This window comes from Enhydra lutris, unplaced genomic scaffold (assembly GCF_002288905.1).
Source record: "Enhydra lutris kenyoni isolate GAN:26980312 unplaced genomic scaffold, ASM228890v2 scaffoldscaffold1, whole genome shotgun sequence".
Classification (NCBI taxonomy): Eukaryota; Metazoa; Chordata; class Mammalia; order Carnivora; family Mustelidae; genus Enhydra; species Enhydra lutris.
Window position 1 is genome coordinate 43,400,437 of NW_019154085.1, and position 21,703 is coordinate 43,422,139.

General features: G+C 47.7%; 1 protein-coding gene across 1 annotated transcript in view; it reads right to left on the minus strand.

Annotated features, from left to right (window-relative positions):
• The window catches only part of LOC111144424 (IQ motif containing with AAA domain 1), a 139,171-nt gene that overhangs the window by 19,398 nt on the left and 98,070 nt on the right, over window positions 1–21,703 (minus strand). Inside the window, exons 14-15 of the mRNA XM_022498718.1 lie at window positions 18,677–18,876; window positions 2,961–3,047 (exon numbers count right to left, since the gene is read on the minus strand). Coding sequence (XP_022354426.1) covers window positions 2,961–3,047; window positions 18,677–18,876 — 287 coding nt within the window. The remainder of the gene's footprint in view (window positions 1–2,960; window positions 3,048–18,676; window positions 18,877–21,703) is intronic.

Below are 21,703 nucleotides of genomic sequence, written 5' to 3' on the forward strand. Positions count from 1 at the left end.
AGCTCAGACATTCCCGAAAGTCTAGAGGTGAAGGACTTTCCGGGCTGTTGAGGACAACGGGGGAGGACGAGGGTGTGGGCAGGAGTGTTGGAATTCTGGAGCAGGGCACCTCATCTCTAAGACCAGAGGACCCCACAGGCAGTTTGCAGGCTGTGGTCTGGAGTGGCCTGTGGGCTGGGGAGATGTGGAGGATGGACCTGGGTGTCCACATGGTAGGCGGAAGCACGAGGGAGGGGAGAATGCCTGGCACTCAGTGGCATCCCAGCTGGGAGCACCGTCCAGATGGGGAGAAAGGTCTGGCCTTTGCGTTCAGACAAATGTGTTTCTGGGTGCCAGCACTATCCCCAACCTGCTGTGGCTCCGTTGGAGACTTTGTCATCTCATGCAAAACAGGAGAAGACCGCTTCCTTCCCAGAGTTGCTGGAAGCCTCCCTGACATAGGAGTTGTGCCCCTGGGAACCTCTTCCTCTTGTTCACAGCTGTCCTAGATGTTGGGCCTGTGGTCCCTGCCCCAGAGAGTTCAGCTTCCCAGGCTGAGCCAGGCTCAGTAGCCATCGTGCCCAGGCTGGACTTCTTCCTTGCTTTGCTGCTCATGACGGGGTGTTCCTCATACATTTCATGACCTTGGGAGACTTAATCTAAATGTTGAGGCATCAAGGGGGCAGTGAGTCACTGTGGTGAGCGAGACTTTTTTTTCAAGGGGAGATTCTGGAATCCCTCTGATCCAGGTGGCAGTCTCGAGGGGGCTGTCTATTGTAGTTGTTGGTGGTGGGCTTGGCAGCCTCCTGATTTCTTTGCAGGTGGACTTCCTTCTCTGTGCCTCAGTGTCTTTGGGATTGTGGAGCCTTTGGGACAGAGGATGGACCATGGCAGAAGGAAGGCTGTAGGCTTTGCCCAGGGGTGGTCGAGTGAGCAATGAGAAGCTGGTTGTGATGCCACCTGGGTTCCTGTCCCCTGTGGATGCCCTTGGCTTTTGGTGGCCAGCTTCAGAAGGCAGGTGGACAATGATGCTCCAGCAGCTCCAGCCCTGGTGGCTGGGGGACTTGGTAAGAGCCTAAGTCAGAGGCTGGGTGTAGGGACAGAGAGCTGATGTGGCCCAGGCCTGGCCCCAGCTCTCTAGGAAGGAAGCAGGGGCAGCTTGAGGGGCAGGCCCAGGACTTGGGGGTGAGTGGGGACACCTGCTCCCATGTACAGCTGGAGGACGCACACAGTGATCCCCACCCCATCACCCCCGCTGCCATGCTCTCCTGCCAGATGGGGTATTCATGCCTCCTACAGCCCTGTCTGTACCTGGGATGGCTCAGGACGTTTGGGAACCCAAGGACCACTTCGGTTTGTTGCCCCTCAGGTGTCATGGGAATTACCTAGGGGTGTGATTCATGCCCTTCAGCACTGTTAATTCCCTTGAGGGATGGCAGACTGTTGCAATGCAGAGCTGGAGAGAATAAAGGTCTGACTGGTCCCCTGAAAAGACTCTGCCACCAAAGGCCTTCATTTCTTACCGGAATAACACTAGCCCGTGGCTATGTTTGTGGGAATCGGAGCTTGGGCTGAGTCTCTTGGGATCAGCAACAGTGGGGCCGGTTTAGGCGGGAGGCCTGGAGACACCCTGCTTGTCTCTCCTTTGCCGGCCACCTGCCCTGCACCAGGGCTCCCTCTGAGGGAGATGTCTGCCAACCCTGAGGCATTTCATTTCCCACCATCAGCCCTTCCCCCAGGGCTCCTCTGGCTCTCTTACGAATGAGCATTTTGGATTCATCTTGTTCCCCACAGACTCCGGGGTGCAGACGAGCAGCCAGAGCCTGTGGGCAGGCATGGCAGAGAATGGGGGGGGCTGAGCTGGAGGCCGTGCTCTCTGGAAACCGTTAATTAAGTCATTAAGAAAGTGGATGCTCAGAGAGGTTAAGTTACTCGCTCAGACACACAGCCAGCTCAGGTGAACAGCACAGTGAGCCCCGAAAACCACGTCTCCTACTCCCCAGGCAAGGTTTCTGATGATGTTGGGTGTGGGGCACCTTGGATTACACATGCCCGGAGGTCTCTTTGTCTCTTTAGGTTTCTGATCGGGCTCATAGTAACGCCCGCCTTCATGTGTTCCTGTGGGGTTGGACGGGGAGGGACTTTCGTCAATGTAGCAACTTGGCCAGCAGAGGGAGTGAAATCTCAGATTCCCGGATTTAATAATGAATGAGTCCTCTTAAGAGTTTCTGAAATGACAGGGCAATCAAGGCTCATTTGGGCAAGAAAAGATGGAGCTTTCATTCTTTATCCAAATCATCTCTACCTGCTAAAAATGATGTATAATACATAAGGATTGAAAGTGATTAAAATCCTTATGAATTTAATCAGAAATTCACAGTTAACCACTATTTGCTTTGGTGCAAATTGATGTGGAATAACAATCATGTGTATCTGCAAATTTTTTTTAACTTGTGGGAAATTTGCTGGTGATTTGTGGGGGGAAGTTCGGGGGAGGAGGGCCTTCTAAAGGAGAGAAACGAGGGAAGGAAGCAGTTGAGAGGGCGCTCCCTGGGGGCCCCAAACGCCGGCACTTAGCAGTTCTGTCGAAGGTCTTTGTTCATAAATTTCAAGCCTTTGCTATTTATTATTATGAACAATAGGAAATCCTAATAATAACTCCTATGTGTACCATTTGCTTTAACCAAGGAAAATTCTCTGAATTGTTTCTTACCTCTGAGTCACATGTTTGGGTCCAAAGCTCCTCCTCCCCCTTCCTTCCATACTTTCCTTCATTTTTTCCCCTAATTACTCCTCACAAAATCAGACCACTGAAGTTTTTCAAATACAGACATGTAGAGGGCAGAGAAAGACAGCTGCCCCTTCATTCCCTTCCTCCCTTAAAGAAGATGTTCTTGAAAAGTGGAGACAGTCCTTGGTAAGGGTCCCCTGAGGGGATGAGAAAGAAAAGGCCAAATGGAGAAAGATCAGGAATCCCTCACCATCCTTTCTGCGCTGGGGACTTTCTTGTAGAAGGTTTTTTCTGTGTCTCCTATCCACACCACAGAGGGTTGGAGCTCTCGGGCCACCTGCAAGGAGAAGGAGAGCCTTGGCTATAAATGCATTTCTCTCTTAGACAGACAGTAGGACCCGATGGCTCACCAAGATGGCTCTCGGGGGTAGGGGTGCCCAGAAGGGCTCCAGGGCAGGACCGCACTCCTCCTGCACAGCAGGATGGGGCACCACATGCCGGCACCGTCCGTTCTTCCCTAGGACCCGGAGCCTTGAATCGGTTTGGCTTGAAATCAACCAGTTGTGTTCTGCGGCAAACCGACGGGCATTTGGGCCTCGGGTTTAATGACCGCCTACTTGCTGCTCCCAGGTTCATTCAGACTCGCTCATCGTGAGAAAAGCTGTTTCAGCACAAGGGGCCCCCATGATGCCATTTGTTCGCTGCTGCGCGGCTGTGCCTTTGTGCCCGAGGTTTTGCCTGGAAGGTGGCTCTGAGCCCCTCCATGGCGGGCAGGGCTTCGTGCCAGTGCTGGGCCTTACTTACTGTGGGCCTGGGAATAATTGCCACTCACTGAACAATCTCTTCAAAGCGCCCCCACGATAGCAAAGTTTGGGTATTTTTGCAACAATCTGTGCTTTGTGCAAAACCGTGACCAGATAAAAGCTGTCTCCAGCCACGGCAAATAGAGCCTTATGTACTCCTATTTTTATGTATCTTAAAACATCATTAAGGCAGCTGGTGTGAGTGATAACCAAGACGGGCATTTAGTAAATGACGGAAAAGTCACGAGGCGCACGTGGCCACGTCTGTTCCTGCAGCATCAGGAGCCAAGGCGAGCAGATCATGCCCGCGTAAAGACAGGAGCGCATGGAACCTGATCCTGGTGCCAGTATGAGTCCAGGGCCATGAGCCTTCACAGCCCCACGCTCACCAGCACTTTTGGACAGAAGCAGACTAGCCGACCCCTGTTTGGTAGGCCTTAATTTTTAGACACAGAGCCACAGAGTTTAAGAATCCAGAATTGCACATTGTAATCCCAGCTCCTGGGGGATGTGGTGGGTGTGAACTTCACGGTGAGTCAGTGAGCAGCCGTCGGCCTGGCCGGGGCCACACGTGTCACCCATGGCAGCACACGCACCGTTGGGGCCAATGTTGATGCAGCATGGAGTCCACACCCTGGCCGCTAGATGACAACTCATTCACGCCATGGCCCTAGGAGGCAGGTGCCTCTCTGCTCATCCAGATTTTACAAATGGCGAAACCTAGCTGAAAGACGCAAGGGGGCCTTGTCCAAGTTCACATAGCTGGAGAGTGGCAGAAGCAGGCTGCAGAGTTGGCTGGAAGCACGGCCATGTCCACGGGTTTCCTCCTGTACCCAAGCCAGACCCTGGGGCCCCCTCCCCAGCTGTCCATTCTCTGGGCTCCTTGTCGCCCCTCTACTTTACAATGCCCCTGGCCTGCTGCAGAGGGCGGGGCCCACGGAAGCATTGTTCTGCTAAAAGCTATTTTAAGTCCAAAGCTTCCCTACTTCCAGTCCCCAAAGAAAATAAGAAAATGAGATGCTGGGTTTTAAGCTTCTTAGAAAAGAGACACTTTATAATGACAAAGGCAAAACCTTATTCTTTTCACTCCCTTGGAAAAATCGTAGCTTTGGAACAGAAAGCTGCAGCGGAACAGTTTCCACATAAACTGTTGTCTCCCGTCTTTGGCTAAATCGTGTGCTCGCTGGGGCAGCGGGCCTCCCCCCTCCTATGTCCACTTGGCAAGTGGCAGCTTTTCCACAGCCCACTTTTCTTAATGGGAGTTGCAGATGTGAGCACGGAGAATTGCTGTGGGACTTTTCTCCTTCTGCTTCTAACGAAGTAAGCCACCTCAATGGTCCCAAAATGCAGGAGTCTTCTTAGCTGGGACAATTTTGAGACCAGCAGTCTCACTTCCATTACCTGGTTTAAAATTGTTCTGTTCATGGCATTGCATTGAACGTGCCCGCCCACAATTGTCCTGTGAACTTGTCTGCGCCATTGGGCTGGCGGGGGAGTTCCGCACTTCCTGTAAGAGTGCACCTGCATCTGTGAAGGAATGGCTTTGACGGGACCGTTCACCTGCTTTGGGGCCCACGGGGCTGCATAAAGGAGCTTGGTGGTGACGTGGTTTGGCAGGGCTCAGTACTTATCAAATGAAGAAGACATTTCCCCAGCGAGTGTTTAACAATAACAATACAAGGAATAATTGTGGGCAAAGAGCCTTAATCTCCACGACTTCACTGCTATCCTCACTTGCCATGTGCCCCATCCTGTGCCAAGCACGTCCCAGCTTCCCCCCCCCCTTATACATGAGGTCACTGAGTGAGGGGTAGCACGCCCGTCAGCACTGGAGAAATGTTGGAACCTGAAGTCAGACCTGGCTCTGCCTGATGCCCCCGGGCCCTTCTATTAACCAGGGGTCACATTGCCATGTCACCATGGTAGACAAGATGTCTGGTCAAAAGCATCTCATTAACCCATTTCCTTCTCTGCCCCCTGCCATTCCAGACAGACTCTAAAACCATTACTGTCTTGTCCTGCCAGTTGTGCATTTTCCATTTTCCTGACCTTCCACAGTGGCGAGCTGGCCCGAGGACACCTGGTGATAATGGCGCTTAGCTCTGGACTGAGATGGGAGAACGGAACCTGGGTCCTCCCATGCGGACAGCCTCTCCCACCAGGAACCATCTAAGGGATGAGACTTTTCCTTGGAGAAAAGAAGACTCAAGGCGGCAAGGGAGCTGTTTTCAAATAGTTGATGGGTTGTCATGGGAGGGGTAGATTGGCTTTACTGTTTTTGGCTCTGGATGTGGAAGGAGAGCTGTTCTCACATGTTCCTTCATTAGTGCCTCTGAAGGAGCTCTGATATGCTAGGTACTGTGCTTGGTGCTGGGGTCCCTGCCCTCAAGGCTCTGTCCATGGGCAGGGAGGGAAGCTTGTGAGGGTGGCCCAAGGAAAATGGGGTGTCAGCAAGGACCACTAATGACAGAAAGAGGGAAAAGTGGGTCAGACAGGCCACCAGGAATGGAGATCACAGATAAAGTTTAGAGCAGACTGAACTTCTAGTGGTCTCTAGAAGATCACAGAGCTGAAGAGGGGACACACTGGCCTTGCTGGGGACAGGAGCTAGGGCACAGGGTTAAGTGTGCCGTTGTGGGGATGCATGGGGTCACAAAGTCATCACAGAAGCCGTCACCATGCTATGGAGCTTGCTTTTATCCTGGAAGCTGTGGAGGGTCTGTAAGGGACTTGAATCAAGAACTTTGATCCTAGTCGTGTTCTAGAAAAATCCCTCTGGCGGGTGTGTAAGGCATGACAGGCTGGACAGCTGTTCCTGGGGAACTGGGAATGTGGTTGGTGGGCATGTGGGACTGGATGGCAGGGGCTCACAAGTGAAGGACGAGAGTGGAGAAGCCCAGTGTGGGCTATGGAATGGGGTCAGGGGGGAAGACGCCGATGGAGCAGGAGGGCTCAGGCTATGGGGTAAGAGCAGCACCAGAGAGAACAAAGGGCATAGAAGAGAGAGCTGTCCCCTGAGCCCAAGGAGGTCAGAGATCCAGGCAGGCAGAATGGGCAACCATGGCCAGCACTGGCCTGAAGGTCTGGCGTTCTGGAGGTCACTGCTGGCATTGGCAGGGCATGGAAGGGACAGAAGCCGGGTGATGGGGGCTGAGATGTGAATGGTCAGAGACTGAGACAGGGAACATTCTTTCAGAAGGATGGGGGGGTGCACTGAGACCAGGGGTGGCATGGAATGGGAGGGGAATCAGGAGAGGATGACCTCAGAAGGAGAAAGGCTGTCCTCCTCCTCCAGGGAGCAGGAGGGATGGGTGGTTACTGATGCAGGCTACACGTCTATGAGACAACAGATAGTTAGAAATACAAAGGGCGGACAGACTAAGCTTTGAAAACATGGAAATTGGTGGAATTTTGGTTCTTTCTTATTGTTATTGCAAGAGCAGTATTCATTAACAAAATTTTCAGAATACATATTCAGACACAGAGACAACACTCTTTGCCTCCTCCATTCAAGTCACTTGTCAAACATTTCCTGTCTTTACAGACCGTCTTCGATGTGCGTATTTGCCAAAATGAGATTGTTCCTCAATCAAATCAGCTTGTTCCTCACACTGTTCCTGCATTACCTTCTGGCTTACCCAGTGTGAAATTTATTTCTCCAACATCATTTTAACATGAAGTCCCATAATTTATTGATCGACCCTCCTGTTTTTGAACCTTTGGGCGGTTTCTGCCTTCTTAGGAAATTAAATAATGGTTCGATGAGTTTGGGGGACACATGACGGGTGCTTTCCTTAGAATGAGGCCACACCCGTAGCTGCTGGGTCTCAAGGCTTGTGTTGTTCACGTTTTCACCCGCATTGCCAACCTGTCCTCCTGGAGAGTCTCTGCTTACACCCTCTCCAGCCGTGGAGAAGCGGATCTGTTTTTCTACATGCCTCTCCTTAACGAGTATTAACAATAAAAAACTCTTTGCCAATTTGTTAATGAAAAATGGTATCCTTTGCTCTTTTGATTTTCATTCAGCAATGAAAAGCCTTCATTTAAATTACCCACAGATAGTTTGAGGTCCTGGGCAATTAGATGTAATTAATTCATAACTGAACTTTTCAGAAGTTCCACCGGGCAGTTTGCTTCAGCTGCCAGTAGAGGGCTCTTTAATCCTATCACATTTAACTTCAGGGTTTCAGTTTTCGGTCTGTTCTGGAATGAAGATGGGACTTCCACCAACGAGTGTTTTTTCAAATTTTGGGGCGCTCTAGTGATCAATTAAAGACCTCTCCTTCTACATGAGTTTGATGGCTTTGATCTTTTGCAATCTCTAAAGAAACACTGTCAAACATTCACCGTCAGAATGAGATTCTCTTGGGTTACGATATGATGGCTCCACAATGAAAATTGTTTGTGCTTGGCATGCTTGAATTACCAATATGATTTGTCCAAATGACTCCTGGAAGCTTTGAAAGTTCTCTCTGAAAATGTCCTACTTTACTTGCCTTAGAGAAACTGATGAAAAACCAGCTATTTTTTTCCCCGATAGTTGAGTCTCAGTTTACCAAACAGAATAGGACCACCCACTCAAACATCCAACCACACATCTACCAACCCATCCTTCTATCTATTTTACCCTCCCTTTGTCTATCCATACATTTATCTACCCCTGTTCCATCCACACATCTACCCACGTATCCATCCATCCATCCATCCATCCATCCATCCAACCATTTGCTGTGGTGAGATCAAGCTGTGATGTATCAAGCTCAGTGTTGGGAGACAGGACAGTCTGGGGACCAAGAGACATAGTCCCTGCCTGCATAGAACATGTAGTTTCTCTGTCTGAATGGGCGGTGCTGGGCACAAGGAGGCAGCCAGCAGTGAGCTGCTGCCATGCTGGGGAGGAGTTGGAGAGGTGTGGGTTACTTGGGGAGAGGGGAGGCTCATGTTCCCAGACTGGAGTCGCTTGAATTCCATTTAAGTACTTAAAATGTGAGCACATTTTGTTCTGTATTTCCACTATTTAAAAATATTTAAAATTTCAATTTCCTTGCATTAACTTTTATGAGATTGCAGAAATTACTTCAAGTCCTCACTGGGTGTCAGCTGGGAAAACCATAAATGATACTCAAAGGAAGCACAGAGGTGTGCTAAAGAGTCAGGAGCCCAGGTGGGCTGATCCTGCATGGAAAGGAAGGTAAACTGAGGCAGAGGAGAGGACCAGGAGGGAGCCAACGTACAGGTCCAGTTGATAGTCTGTGGCAGACGCCATAAGGGGAATCGGGTTCGTGCTGGCCACAGAAAGACATTGACGTCATTGCTGATTGTTAGGCTGTATTCAAGGGGTAGGTGTCTGAATGCTGGCAGGCACCAGGCTTACAAATCACCTGGACTTCCCTTTGGAGCCCTTCTCCTCCCCAGCTCGCTCTCAGCCATACTAGGGCTAATGGTGTCACACGAAACCGCCCTCTGAGCTGACTCTGAGCAGCAAAGGGGTTAACGCCTATGTGCACGGCCATCCTCAACTTCCCATGGCACAATCTAGCCACACCCACGGCCTTCCCTGCTTTGGTGTTTCCAAATTGGTTAACAATCCTTTAATACCTGTGGATTGACCCTGGTCCTAGCCCACCCCCATTAGCGTTCCAGGGAACAAGAGCAGATGGACACAGTATTTATGGTGATTTATAGCCCACAGAATGTCTGCACATCCTTGCTGACAGACAACGCTTGGGGCACCCACGGTCCAGGGCCCTCCCTCCCTGCGGAGTCCACTCAGCCCTCCATGGGCAAGTGGAAATGTTCTGTAGCTTCCACTCAGTTTGGTTGTGAACCTAACAGTGCTCTAAAATATAAAGTCCATGCTAAAAAAAGATGGGAAAAAACAAAACAAAACCCCACCCCCCCAATCCAAAAAAACCCATTCTGAAGTCCATGGGCGTTCCCTTCCTCAATCTGAAACCATCTCCATGACGCAGTGAATAGTGACCTGGCCTCGGATGGCAAACCCATTTGGGACTTGGGGTCACCAGTCCCTCTCTTCTCTTATTTTCAGACCCTGGTGCTTCACCAGAGCTCCTCAATTCTGTGTTCGTCCCGTCTTCCCCACTCCTCCCTTCTTTCACGGGAGCGGCTCTGTGGTTTGGGGTCCGATGTGGTACGTGTTTGCTTTATCCTGATTGAATCCCACCTTGTGAAGGTGACTCCCATAATTATTATATTTATTACACATCTGTGTGTTTGCAAAAAACCACCCACAAACAACCACAATGTCTCTGTTCAGGTTATTAACTGGGAGTATAGGTTTCCATGAGCTATAGAAACATAATTGGCTGGGCTCTCCATCACCTGACTCCTGTACCAGCTGTTCATACCAGCACATCTGGGCAAGATCTATTGGCACGTGGCCGCAGGCTGTTGGCTGTGAGCCCAATGAGGAGCCCCTGGCGGGTGATGCCAAGGCACGAATGGCATCATAACTTCTTTTTGTCCAGATGTGTCGGCCAGTATGGGCCACGTGGTCTAGACCTGTCACCACTGGGTGTGGGGGGGCATCCTCTCTCTAGGTCTGGCTATCGCTGGAGGAAAGGGAGGGCTCAAGGACCACAGGGAGAAGAAAATATCTCTCTCAAGACCGGGAGCATGAGATAGGAGTTCTCTGCCTGGTCTGCCTTCCTGGCTCTGGAGGCCTGCCTCCTCTCGGCCTTCTTGTGGGAGGACTAGAAGTTCAGGAGAAGAGTTTGCTGGACAAGAGGAAAAGAGGGAATCCAGAAGTCGTGGAAATCCACCAGGGGGCCAACAGCATGTGGGAGCTTCCAGTTCCTCACCTTTTTATGCTGAAGTGTCCCCAGCTGACACTTTGACCCAAGAACGTCCTTGCCCTTGGGTCACTCACTGTGAGGGCATGGCAGCCACAGGCTGGGCACGACGGAGGCTTCCTTTCCCCAGCAGCCTGTTGGGAGCCAGGTGACAGCTCTGGGGTCAGATGTGGGCTAAAGTCTAGATGCCAGCCTTTTTGTTCTTTTGTAGTTTTGGTCAAATTAAGCACTCTGAGCCTCACTTTTCTTGTCTGCAAAATGGAGACTTTAATTCCCGCCTCATCTGGGATTGGTGCGGTTGAAAAGGAAAGTGTGTATAAAACTCCTTCTCATGTGTCAGACTCCAGGCGAGATGAGAATCCTTCCTGCTTTTCCATCTTGATTTACCGTCATGAAGACCCAAGGAGGCTGGTGCCTTGCCTTGATAACTCCTTCCTTCCTTCCTTTCTTTCTTTTTAAGATTTATTTGTTTTAGAGGGAGAACAAGAGTGCAGGGGAGGAGAGGGGCAGAGGGAGAGGAAGAGTGAATCTTTTTTTTTTTTTTTGAAGATTTTATATATTTATTTCACAGAGAGAGAGAGAGAGAGAGCGAGTGAGCGAGCGCACAAGCAGGGAGAAGGAGAGAGGGAGGGATGAGGGAGAAGCAGGCTCCTTGCAAGAAAGAAGCTCAGTGTGTGGCTCGATCCCAAGACTCTGGGACCATGACCTGAGCTGAAGGCTGATGCTTAACCCACTGAAACACTGAGGTGTTCCAGGAGAGCGAATCTTAAGCAGAGCCCACGCTGAGCGTGGATCCCAGTGCAGGGCTTGATCTCACGACCCTGAGTTCACGACCTGAACTGAAACCAAGAGTCAGATGCTTAACAAATGGTGCCACTCAGGCGCCCCCTTCCTCAGCAACTTTCTATCAAATATGTATTCAATACTAATAATTTTTCATATTTCTTAATTGTTAGATATATTTCTAATATTTCCCTGCTAGATAGATGTGTATTCTTTTCCACGTACACTTTTAGTAAAAGAGGGAATTTTGAGACAAGAGTTGCTTATTTCTACAGTAAACCTGTTTCTTCAGGGAACTCCCTTACCCAAACTGTTAATCTATTAGCATTATTGTGTGTAAAGTAAAGGAACCCACCAAAAATAGCGATCAGAGAATGGACTTGAATTGGAGGCCATGGAAACAAATCCGAGGCTCGTTTCCGCGGTGTTTCCCAGTGAGCAGAGTGTGCCCGGTGAAGCCTGAGGTGCCACCGGCCAGAAGGGCGGTTAGGAGCGGTGTCCTAAGAGTTGCATTCTTATCTTCCTGGAGATTAATTCAGAGATAGGAATTCTTTATAAGGAGGTGTTTATGAGTAACAGGCCCTTCTGTTATAGTTCACCTTCTCATGCAAATGCCGAAGATCGGATTCTGCTGCGTGCCAGGCGCAGCCCCTCCATGGCTCACATAACACAGGAATGCACTATGGCTTCCTGCCCTTGATTTTCCAGCACAGGCATCACTTCCTACTTTTCTGTGGTTAATTGAAAGCAAATACTTCTTTGCAATGCAGATAGCGGTTCTGTCAATCATGCCAGGACACAGTGGCCCACCACACGTGGCTTCTAATTGAATGACACCCACTCCGGAGACCTTTATGTCTTTCATTTATCGGTTATACACACGGTGAACGTGAGGCTTAATGAGACAGGTGTCAGGCACTCAGATATGGAGGGGCCTCAGTGGATAAAGACACTCTTCCACATTTTGAAAATTGGATGTTCAGCATTTTGGGGCCCACATGATGTCAGAATGCAATGTTTCTAATAAATGCAAAGATAGCTTACTTGATATCAAGATAAACTCTCAGCAGCAGAAACGACAACTTCTTGAGAGAGAGCACATCATGATCATGCCATTGGCTCTGTCCTCGGGTCATACCAGGAGCATGTGGTAGGAGGGAGAAGAGGCTCACTTCAACTAGGTCTACTTCAGTCAGAGGCAGAATAGTGTAGTGATGACACCAGGTGGCTCTGGACCCAGACCGTGTGGGCTCACATTGCAGCACTGCTGGCCAGGGAAAACTTCTTCAATGCCTCAGTTTCCTCATCAGTAAAATGGGGATAATGACAGTGCTTCCCTCCTAAGGTTGTTGTGAGGACAGAATGAGTTAATTTACACAGAGATGTGCTAGAATAGGATCTGGTATATATGGATGCTTATGAAATGTCAATATTTTAATATTTATGTGCTTCTGTCTGTTACTTGACAATGTCAACAAAATTAGGTGTTTATTCGGGGTGGCAGGGGGAAGCAAGAGGGTAGGTTTCTTTTACTTTTCCTCTGAAGCACTTAGTGCTTGGGGCTTGGTCGGTGAGCCCATGAGGCCATAAGCCAGGCTACTGGGCTTTAAATTCCAACTCGTGTTTAAATCCTTGGCTAGCCTCAGAAATGTGCTTGCACGCTGGAAGATTCCGAGAAGCTCAGTGGAGAGCAACAGCCAGAAAATTAGAAGAACTAAGCACACACCTTAGCCTTTGCCAAGTTAAAGGCACTTGTTAAACTCCTCAGGCTTTCCATTTAAGTTTCATTAAAGTGAAGATGATGTTCTAGGACTAAGAGATTCACCTTAGACTAAGGGCAAAACCAAAATAGACCCACAATAACAAAATGGAAAACAAAACCTTTGCAAAAGCTCAAGCTGATCAGCCAGAATTATATCTGCCTGTCAGAACAAAGCCCAGCATGCCCAGAGTATCAACAACACATCATCCACAATGTCTAATATGCAAATAAGGGTAATTAACGATATGAATAAACAGGAAAATGGGACCCACAGTCAAGGAAAACAGTCAAACAGAGAGAGAGTGACTCCAAGATGACCCAGTGTTGGAATTTGCAGACTAGAACTGTAAAGCAACTCTTAAGTTGACTTAAAGGAAAAGATAGTCATATTGAATGAATAGATGGAGAATTGCAAGAGAGAAATAAAAATAAGCAAAGTTGAGGAAGACACAAAGAAATGGAAAAATGTTCCATGCTCCTGGATTGGAAGAATAAATATTGTGAAAATGTCTATGCTACCTAAAGCAATCTACACATTTAATGCAATTCCTATCAAAGTACCATCCATTTTTTTCAAAGAAATGGAACAAATAATCCTAAAATTTATATGGAACCAGAAAAGACCTCGAATAGCCAAAGCAATATTGAAAAAGAAAGCCAAAGTTGGTGGCATCACAATCCCGGACTTCAAGCTCTATTACAAAGCTGTCATCATCAAGACAGCATGGTACTGGCACAAAAACAGACACATAGATCAATGGAACAGAATAGAGAGCCCAGAAATAGACCCTTAACTCTATGGTCAACTAATCTTCGACAAAGCAGGAAAGAATATCCAATGGAAAAAAGACAGCCTCTTCAACAAATGGTGTTGGGAAAATTGGACAGCCACATGCAGAAAAATGAAATTGGATCATTTCCTTACACCACACATGAAAATAGACTCAAAATGGACGAAGGATCTCAATGTGAGAAAGGAATCCATCAAAATCCTTGAGGAGAACACAGGCAGCAACCTCTTCGACCTCAGCCGCAGCAACATCTTCCTAGGAACATCGCCAAAGTCAAGGGAAGCAAGGGAAAAAATGAACTATTGGGATTATATCAAGATCAAAAGCTTTTGCACAGCAAAGGAAACAGTTAACAAAACCAAAAGACAACTGGCAGAATGGGAGAAGATATTTGCAAATGACCTATCAGATAAAGGGCTAGTGTCCAAAATCTATAAAGAACTTAGCAAACTCAACACCCAAAGAACAAATAATCCAATCAAGAAATGGGCAGAGGACATGAACAGACATTTCTGCAAAGAAGACATCCAGATGGCCAACAGACACATGAAAAAGTGCTCCACATCACTCGGCATCAGGGAAATACAAATCAAAACCACATTGAGATACCACCTCACACCAGTCAGAATGGCTAAAATTAACAAGTCAGGAAATGACAGATGCTGGCGAGGATGCGGAGAAAGGGGAACCCTCCTACACTGTTGGTGGGAATGCAAGCTGGTGCAACCACTCTGGAAAACAGCATGGAGGTTCCTCAAAATGTTGAAAATAGAGCTACCCTATGACCCAGCAATTGCACTGCTGGGTATTTACCCTAAAGATACAAACATAGTGATCCGAAGGGGCACGTGCACCCGAATGTTTATAGCAGCAATGTCTACAATAGCCAAACTATGGAAAGAACCTAGATGTCCATCAACAGACGAATGGATAAAGAAGATGTGGTATATATACACAATGGAATACTATGCAGCCATCAAAAGAAATGAAATCTTGCCATTTGCGACGACGTGGATGGAACTAGAGGGTATCATGCTTAGCGAAATAAGTCAATCGGAGAAAGACAACTATCATATGATCTCCCTGATATGAGGGAGAGGAGATGCAACATGGGGGCTTAAGGGGGTAGGAGAAGAGTAAATGAAACAAGATGGGATTGGGAGGGAGACAAACCATAAGTGACTCTTAATCTCACAAAACAAACTGAGGGTTAATGGGGGGAGGGGCTTGGGAGGGGGGGTGGGATTATGGACATTGGGGAGGGTATGTGCTATGGTGAGTGCTGTGAAGTGTGTAAACCTGGTGATTCACAGACCTGTACCCCTGGGGATAAAAATATATTATATGTTTATAAAAAATAAAATTAAAAAAAATAAGCAAAGTTAAATCCCATAACTGAAAAGCAAAATGTCAGAAATACAAAAGAAATCCATAAGATAGGCTTAATATCAGATTGGCAATGGTAGAAGAAAATACAGAGTACAGACTTGAGTACAGACTAATAATAATTATCTGATGTGGCAACTAGAGAGAACAAGACGTGAAGGACTCGTGGAACAACAACAAGCAGTCAAATACACGTGTGACAAGGGCACCCAAAGGAGAGGACCAAGAATGGGCAGAAAGAATATTTGAAGAAGTGGTGTTCCAAGTTTCCAAAATTTGGTATAAAACATGTATTTATGGATTCAATGATCACAGTGAGCCACAAGCAGTTTAAGCCCAGAGAAAAAACAAAAAACTCCCAGTACCTCATAGTCAAGCTGAGGAAAACCAAAATAAAGAAAAATACTTACAACATTCGGAGACTAATGACATGCACACACGAGATCAACAGTTCAAATTTCTGATAACTTTTTATCAGAAATACGGAGGTAAGAAGATAGATGGAATCACATCTTTAAAGTGCTTAAAGAAAAATATAACCTGGAATTCTATATCCAGCAAAACATGCCTTTACAAATGGAAGTGCTATAAAGGCATTTAAAAATAAATCAAAAGAAAGCTAAAAAATACTTGTTGCCACCAGACCAGCACTGAAAAAAATTGCTGAAGAAGTCCTTCGGCTACAAGGGAAATGATACCATGTGGGAACCTGGATGGGTGGAAAGGAACGGAGATCACTAAAAAGAGTGATTATGGAGATGAGTGTAAAATGCTAAATCCCCACCCCCCCACCATTTAATTCCTTTATAAGACATATGACTATTTAATATAAATAATGCAAAAATGGTACCACTCTATTGTGTTTATAACATTTCTAGATGTAAAATGTATGATAAAAACATGAAGGACACTGGATAACAAATGGATTATATATTCTCACATTTTATGTAAAATAGTACAATATGAAATCTGCATACACGGTGCTAAGTTAAAAATGACTATTGTAGTCTGTAGAGCAATCCCTGGAAAGGAAGAAAGAGGCACTGCTAAAAAGACAATAAAGGAATCCGAATAAAGTAATAAAAAGTACTGAGTTAACCCAATAGAAGACAGGAAAGGACAAACTGAAGAATAAAAGAAGAGATGGGGCAACGGAGAACAAACAGCAAAATGGCGGAACTAACACCACCAGATGATGACTGCATTTAGTGTAAATGGAGCAAAGGCTCCAATTAAATGGCCTCTGTTGTCAGGGTGAAGAAGAAAGCAAGACTCAACTACGTGCTGCCCACGAGAAATGCATTTTAACTCTAAAGACAATGAAAATAGAAGAGTTATCAAGAGAGCTCAATTAGTATTAAGTGAGGTGGACCTCAAGACAAGGAGTATTGCCAGAGACAAAAAGGGACATTTCCTAATGATAAAATAACCAAACAGGAGGTCGCACCAATCCGAAATGTGAACACATCTCCTAACGGTGCTTCAACATCTGTGAAGTACAAACTGAAAGAATGAGAGGGAGAAATTTGGAATTCTATGATCACAGTGGGAGGTTTCCACACCCTGTGGCACTAAGAGATAGGACAAGTAAATGACAAAAAAAATTAGAAAATGGTTCATCTCCCCCTCTGACTCCACCCCCCCCTTCATTTCTTTCCTTCCTTCTCCTGAGAGACTGTGGGCTCCGGTTAACAAACTGAGGGTTTTAGAGGGGAGGGTGATGGGGTGATGGGTGAGCCCAGTGGTGGGTATTAAGGAGGGCATGGATTGCATGGAGCACTGGGTGTTGTACACAAACAAAGAATCATGGAACACTACATCAAAAACTAATGAGGTGCTGTATGGTGACTCATAACATAATAAAAAATTATTGAAACTTAAAAAAATTAGAAAATGAACAAGCAGGTCACAGAACAAGAGACAATATTTGCAATACGTACATCTGGCAAAGATCTCATAACCAAAATATACAAAGAACGCTTGCAAATCACAAGACCAACCATGCAGTAAAAAGTAGGCAAATGACTTGAACAGATATTTCAAAGAAGTTAAACGAGGACCAAAAAACCCATGAAAATGGTGGCCACACGGTTGTGTACATTTTTCAAAGCTTGCACTTAAGATGCATCCTTAAGATCTATGCATTTCACCTTGTACAAGTTTTGCCTTGATAAAAATGGTGCAGGAGGGCGAAGAGGAGAAGGAGCTGGGTTTGAACCCCAGCTCAGCTACATGCTCTTCGTGGCCTTGGGCAAGTTACTGAACCTGTCAGAGCCCATTGTCTTTATCTGTAAATGGGATGAGGATGGGCTCTTCACGTCCCGCTGCAAACATGCAACAGCCCCATAAAGAGGTGACACAGGTGGTCCCTAAGAGGGGAGGGCTATATTAAACAGCTTGGTGGTCTTTACTCCCCGCCCACCTTCCTCCCCTCCCACCTCCCAGGTCTTCAAGATTCTCTCTCTAAGGATTCCTGCAGGGTGAGCAGCAGGGGAAAGGAGAATGGGAAATGTCCCGATCCGCCACAAGGGTAGGGACCACGAGGCTAAGAGAACAAAATCCCATTGCCGTCACAGCCTCACTCCAGCGGTCAATGTCATGTGGAAAAGGAACCATTTCTAAGGGCAACTGCTTGCATATAAGCCCCAGAGCCCCCGGAGAGCTGATGCACACCTGACACCGTGCCCCAGGTGTGGGGGTGTCCTTGCTAGGCGGTAAAAGCTGGCTGATCCGGCATTCTAGCAACTAAAAGTGAATTGAACAGCATAGAGACAACCTTCAGGTACTCAATGACATAAAAATTAAATCTGTCCAGTTTTAATATTAAATATGAATATGCTGTTATAAAATGCTTGAAAACTTGGTAATCCATTTGTGAATATATCATCTCCCCATCTATCATCTCCCCATCTACCTATCGACACCTGTCTATTACCATCATTACCCATTTCTAAACCATATCAGAGAATCTTTGCTTTTAGGGATGACAGTATCATTTGGTCTGATTGCTTCCTTTTGCTGGCATAAGACAGAGACGCAGGGAGGTGAAGAACTCTTCTAAGATCTTGGAACCGCGTAGTATATGGATCTTTTAGGGTATCCTGTCCTCCAGCCCAGAGATCATGGAGCATGGAAGCCCCTGTGGTCAGCTTAGCTTCCCACAGGCTCCTTGGGATCATCTGTGTGAGGAGCAGACATGCCCAAGGAACCACATACCTTGGCGACTCATGCCATGTGTGAAAGAACAACTGCCCCCCCCCAAAGCAAGTGGCTGACACTGTTACCAAAGGAAGGGGGGCTGGAGGTAGAAATTGTGGTAGGGACTGGAGGTAGAAATTTCGATTTCAGGGATATGTGGGGTCATTTCAGGGAGGATTCCTGCGGCAGGAGGAGGCTGATCTGGACAGGACAGTAGGGGTTATTTATGTAAAGGAAGATGCTGTTTCTGCCTGTTGTATGCTCAGCCAGCTGCACAGTTGAAGTGATTTATGGCAGGATGCGATGGGGGAGTATAGGAGAGATGGGCGTGTCAGCCTTCGGAAATCATCTGCAAGGGTTCGCGCTCATGGGCTTCGGGGGTTAATGGCAGGATCTGAACATGTAATCTGAACAAGAAATGCAACCAGTACCTTGACCACCACGTGCAGCATCATCTGCAGGCCGTTTTTGCCAGGGTACTTCCCCGCAATGTTGGCTGCGGACAGGTTGAAGAGGTTGGCTCCCGTTTCGGTGCAGATGGCGTGGACCAGCATTTTCTTCCCTACCCCCGATGGCCCTGCCAGCAGCAGGGATTTCACCAAAGGAGCCTTCTCGTGCACTGTTGCAGAACCTATAAGACGTAGAGGCAGAGGCTCTAAAATTGTGCAGAGAAGCTAAGTGGCACTGAAAAGAGCGTCCCTCAAGGCTGTTCCTCCAGCGTGTGACCCCAGTTTCTGCAACAGTGATGAATGTGTCCAAAGCATTTCTAACTGGAGGCACATCCCCGGTCTGAGTTGGCCGGTGACGCCTTTGATTTTGTATGTCAGGGCTAGAGGTGGGGGCCACGAACCACCCTGCCTATTCTACACATGCCTTCCCTGCTGCCCCTTTCCCTAGAATTTCCCCCGAACTCCTCATTCTAAAGAGCATTCCTGCAATACCTTACCTCTGGCAGTTTTTTTTTTTTTTTTTTTCCTGGCGGGGGTGGAGCGCATTTCTCTGCTTGTCAGCAGTGTTGCTACAGTCTTTGAAAGCTTAGGAAAAGGAATGTGGACACGCAGCCACAGCCGGGGAGGGGGGATGGGAATGTTCCTTAGTGGTTCTCAGGAGAGAAAAGGGAAAAGCAAGAGGCAGGTGTAGTGGCCAGACTTCCTCGGTTCCAGCCTGTTGATGAAGGGCCTGGAGTTACCATGCGGACACTCGGAGGTCGGCCACACTGTCCATTTCCTCCGGCCCGAGCGGGACTTGGCCTCCAGCATCTTCCGCCATCCTGAACACAAGTGGAGTGCACACTGGCATGAAGTAATTATGAAATGAAATCCTGGAAAGTGCTGTGATCAAAACATCTCCTATCATGTGACTTTGCTTTGGGGAGCCACTGGGCACTTTTTGATGAACTGGAATATATATATATCCAAATTACGATTATTATTGTGCTTTTTCTTCTTGTGTAAGTGAAAAGATACAAAGAATTTATCAAATAATCAGGAATAATTTTTATGGTTACCTAACATAATCTTGGAAGCCAGTTTTGAGCAAGTTCTGTTTAAAATGCAATGACACAGACGTGCTTTATTTGTGGTCAGTGAGGAGTACAGTAATGTAATATGATAAGTGATTCTGTTGCTCACGATCGGAGAGGGACGCCATTCACCCGGTGGTCCATGTAGCACTGGTATTGGGGGCTGGTGCATTCATGGCCCTGGTGGGAGACTGGTGGGGAAGACTCAGGACTTATTGTCGAGAGTTATGGCTGGGACGGGAGCTGAACCTGAGCAGACGTGATCAGAACAGGAGGCAAATAGTGCTGAGATCTGTGCAAGCTGTGGAGGGTTCAGAGAAGAACCTTTTTCCAGGTCGGGGGATGGGGACCTCAGGCTGGACTTCTGGGAGAGTGTGGCACCTGAGCTGGCCTTGGAAGCAGCAGAACTGGACCCTGTAGACACAGGGACCCTTGAGAAGATGCTGGGTGAGGAGGCACAGTGACTGTGGGCCTGAAGAGGGAGGTCAGACAGGTGCTGGGGAGTGGCAGATAATTCTTGCTAGTGATATAGCAGGGGGACAGCAAGGGGCTGGGGGGGTAGACTGATGCCGGCTTTAGGGGTCCCTGAAAGGCAGCTGGCGTTGCAGATTTGCCAAGGGTGCTGGCTGAGCGCCCTCCTCCCTCTTTTCCCTCCACATTCTGGGGGGCAGTCACATTTCTGGGAGCGTGTGCGGGTGAACGCTGACCAGATGCATCCTGGGTGCTCCCTTATCTGCCCGGGGGGCTCGGAAAGCTCACACCTTGTCCTGGGAGCCCTGGCTGAGGTTCTTGGGGTTCTGGAGGCCAGTGGATGCTCCTGCTGCCTGGCCAGGGTACAGAATGGCCACACGGCGTATCCTTGGGGCCCTCTGCGGAGTGGACAGGTTGGCTGGGACCTGAACACAGTGCCAGCAAACACAGTTCCTGTTGTCATTGGATATGATTTTAGATTTACGAAATTTAAAGGGAGCATCTGAAGGAAGCTCTGTGAATGTCCTTGTCTGTCTGTCTGGTTTGTGCCTTGCACACACACACACACACACACACACACACCCACACAGGTCCCGAGAAGAAATGCCTGCTGGCTCTGGGACCCAGGGAGGTCAGCAGCCTGTAGGGACTTCAGGTTCCTCATCGACAAGAGAAGGATTCAGGTGGGATGTTCCCCGAGTATCCTTCTTCTGAGGCTTTTAAGCCAGCTTGGAAATGACATCCAACATTTTGTTTCCTGGAGTCAAGGATCAAACATACTGCCCCCCTCACTGACGTCTTAGGAGTTCCAGTGACGTCTTGGTGCTCTCAGCTTCGACTGTTTCCATCTCACTGTGATGAGGGTTGAGGGCTCATTGTTTCATTTGCATGGGCCTCATAAATATTGCATATTTATTTTGTTGACCCCCGAAGTATCATACACTTATATTTATGATATGTTTTGTATATATAAAATTGATGTTGACCCCCAATTGCACGTATTACTTCTGACATGAAATTAAAAGAGGAAGGGACCATTTCTGGCCCGTAGGTCTAAGTCAAAGTGGAACAATATTGTAAGTGCCCAAACTATTCTCATATTATTTTAAAGCCAGTTAAGCAAATAAAACACGATTTCTCTTTCAGAATTGTCATCAGAGGCCAGCCCAGATGACTGAGGTCATACCCATAAAAAGGTTGTTAAAATGATAAGAGAGAAGGAGAGCAAGAGAGAGCTCTGTGACAGAGAGCCCCGCCCTTCCTGCACCTGTCGCCACACTGCAGAACTCTGGTCTGTTGGTCTGAACAATCACAACCGCATCTCACTTAGCAGTTAGAGTGGGTATCAGTGAAAACCGGCAGAGCCTTGACCCTTTAGATTCATGAAACACACTTTCACTGGTTCATGAAAGGCCGGCTTTGTTAAGGACCTAGTAACAGAAGCCTGTGTGTAAAAGGCAAGCCT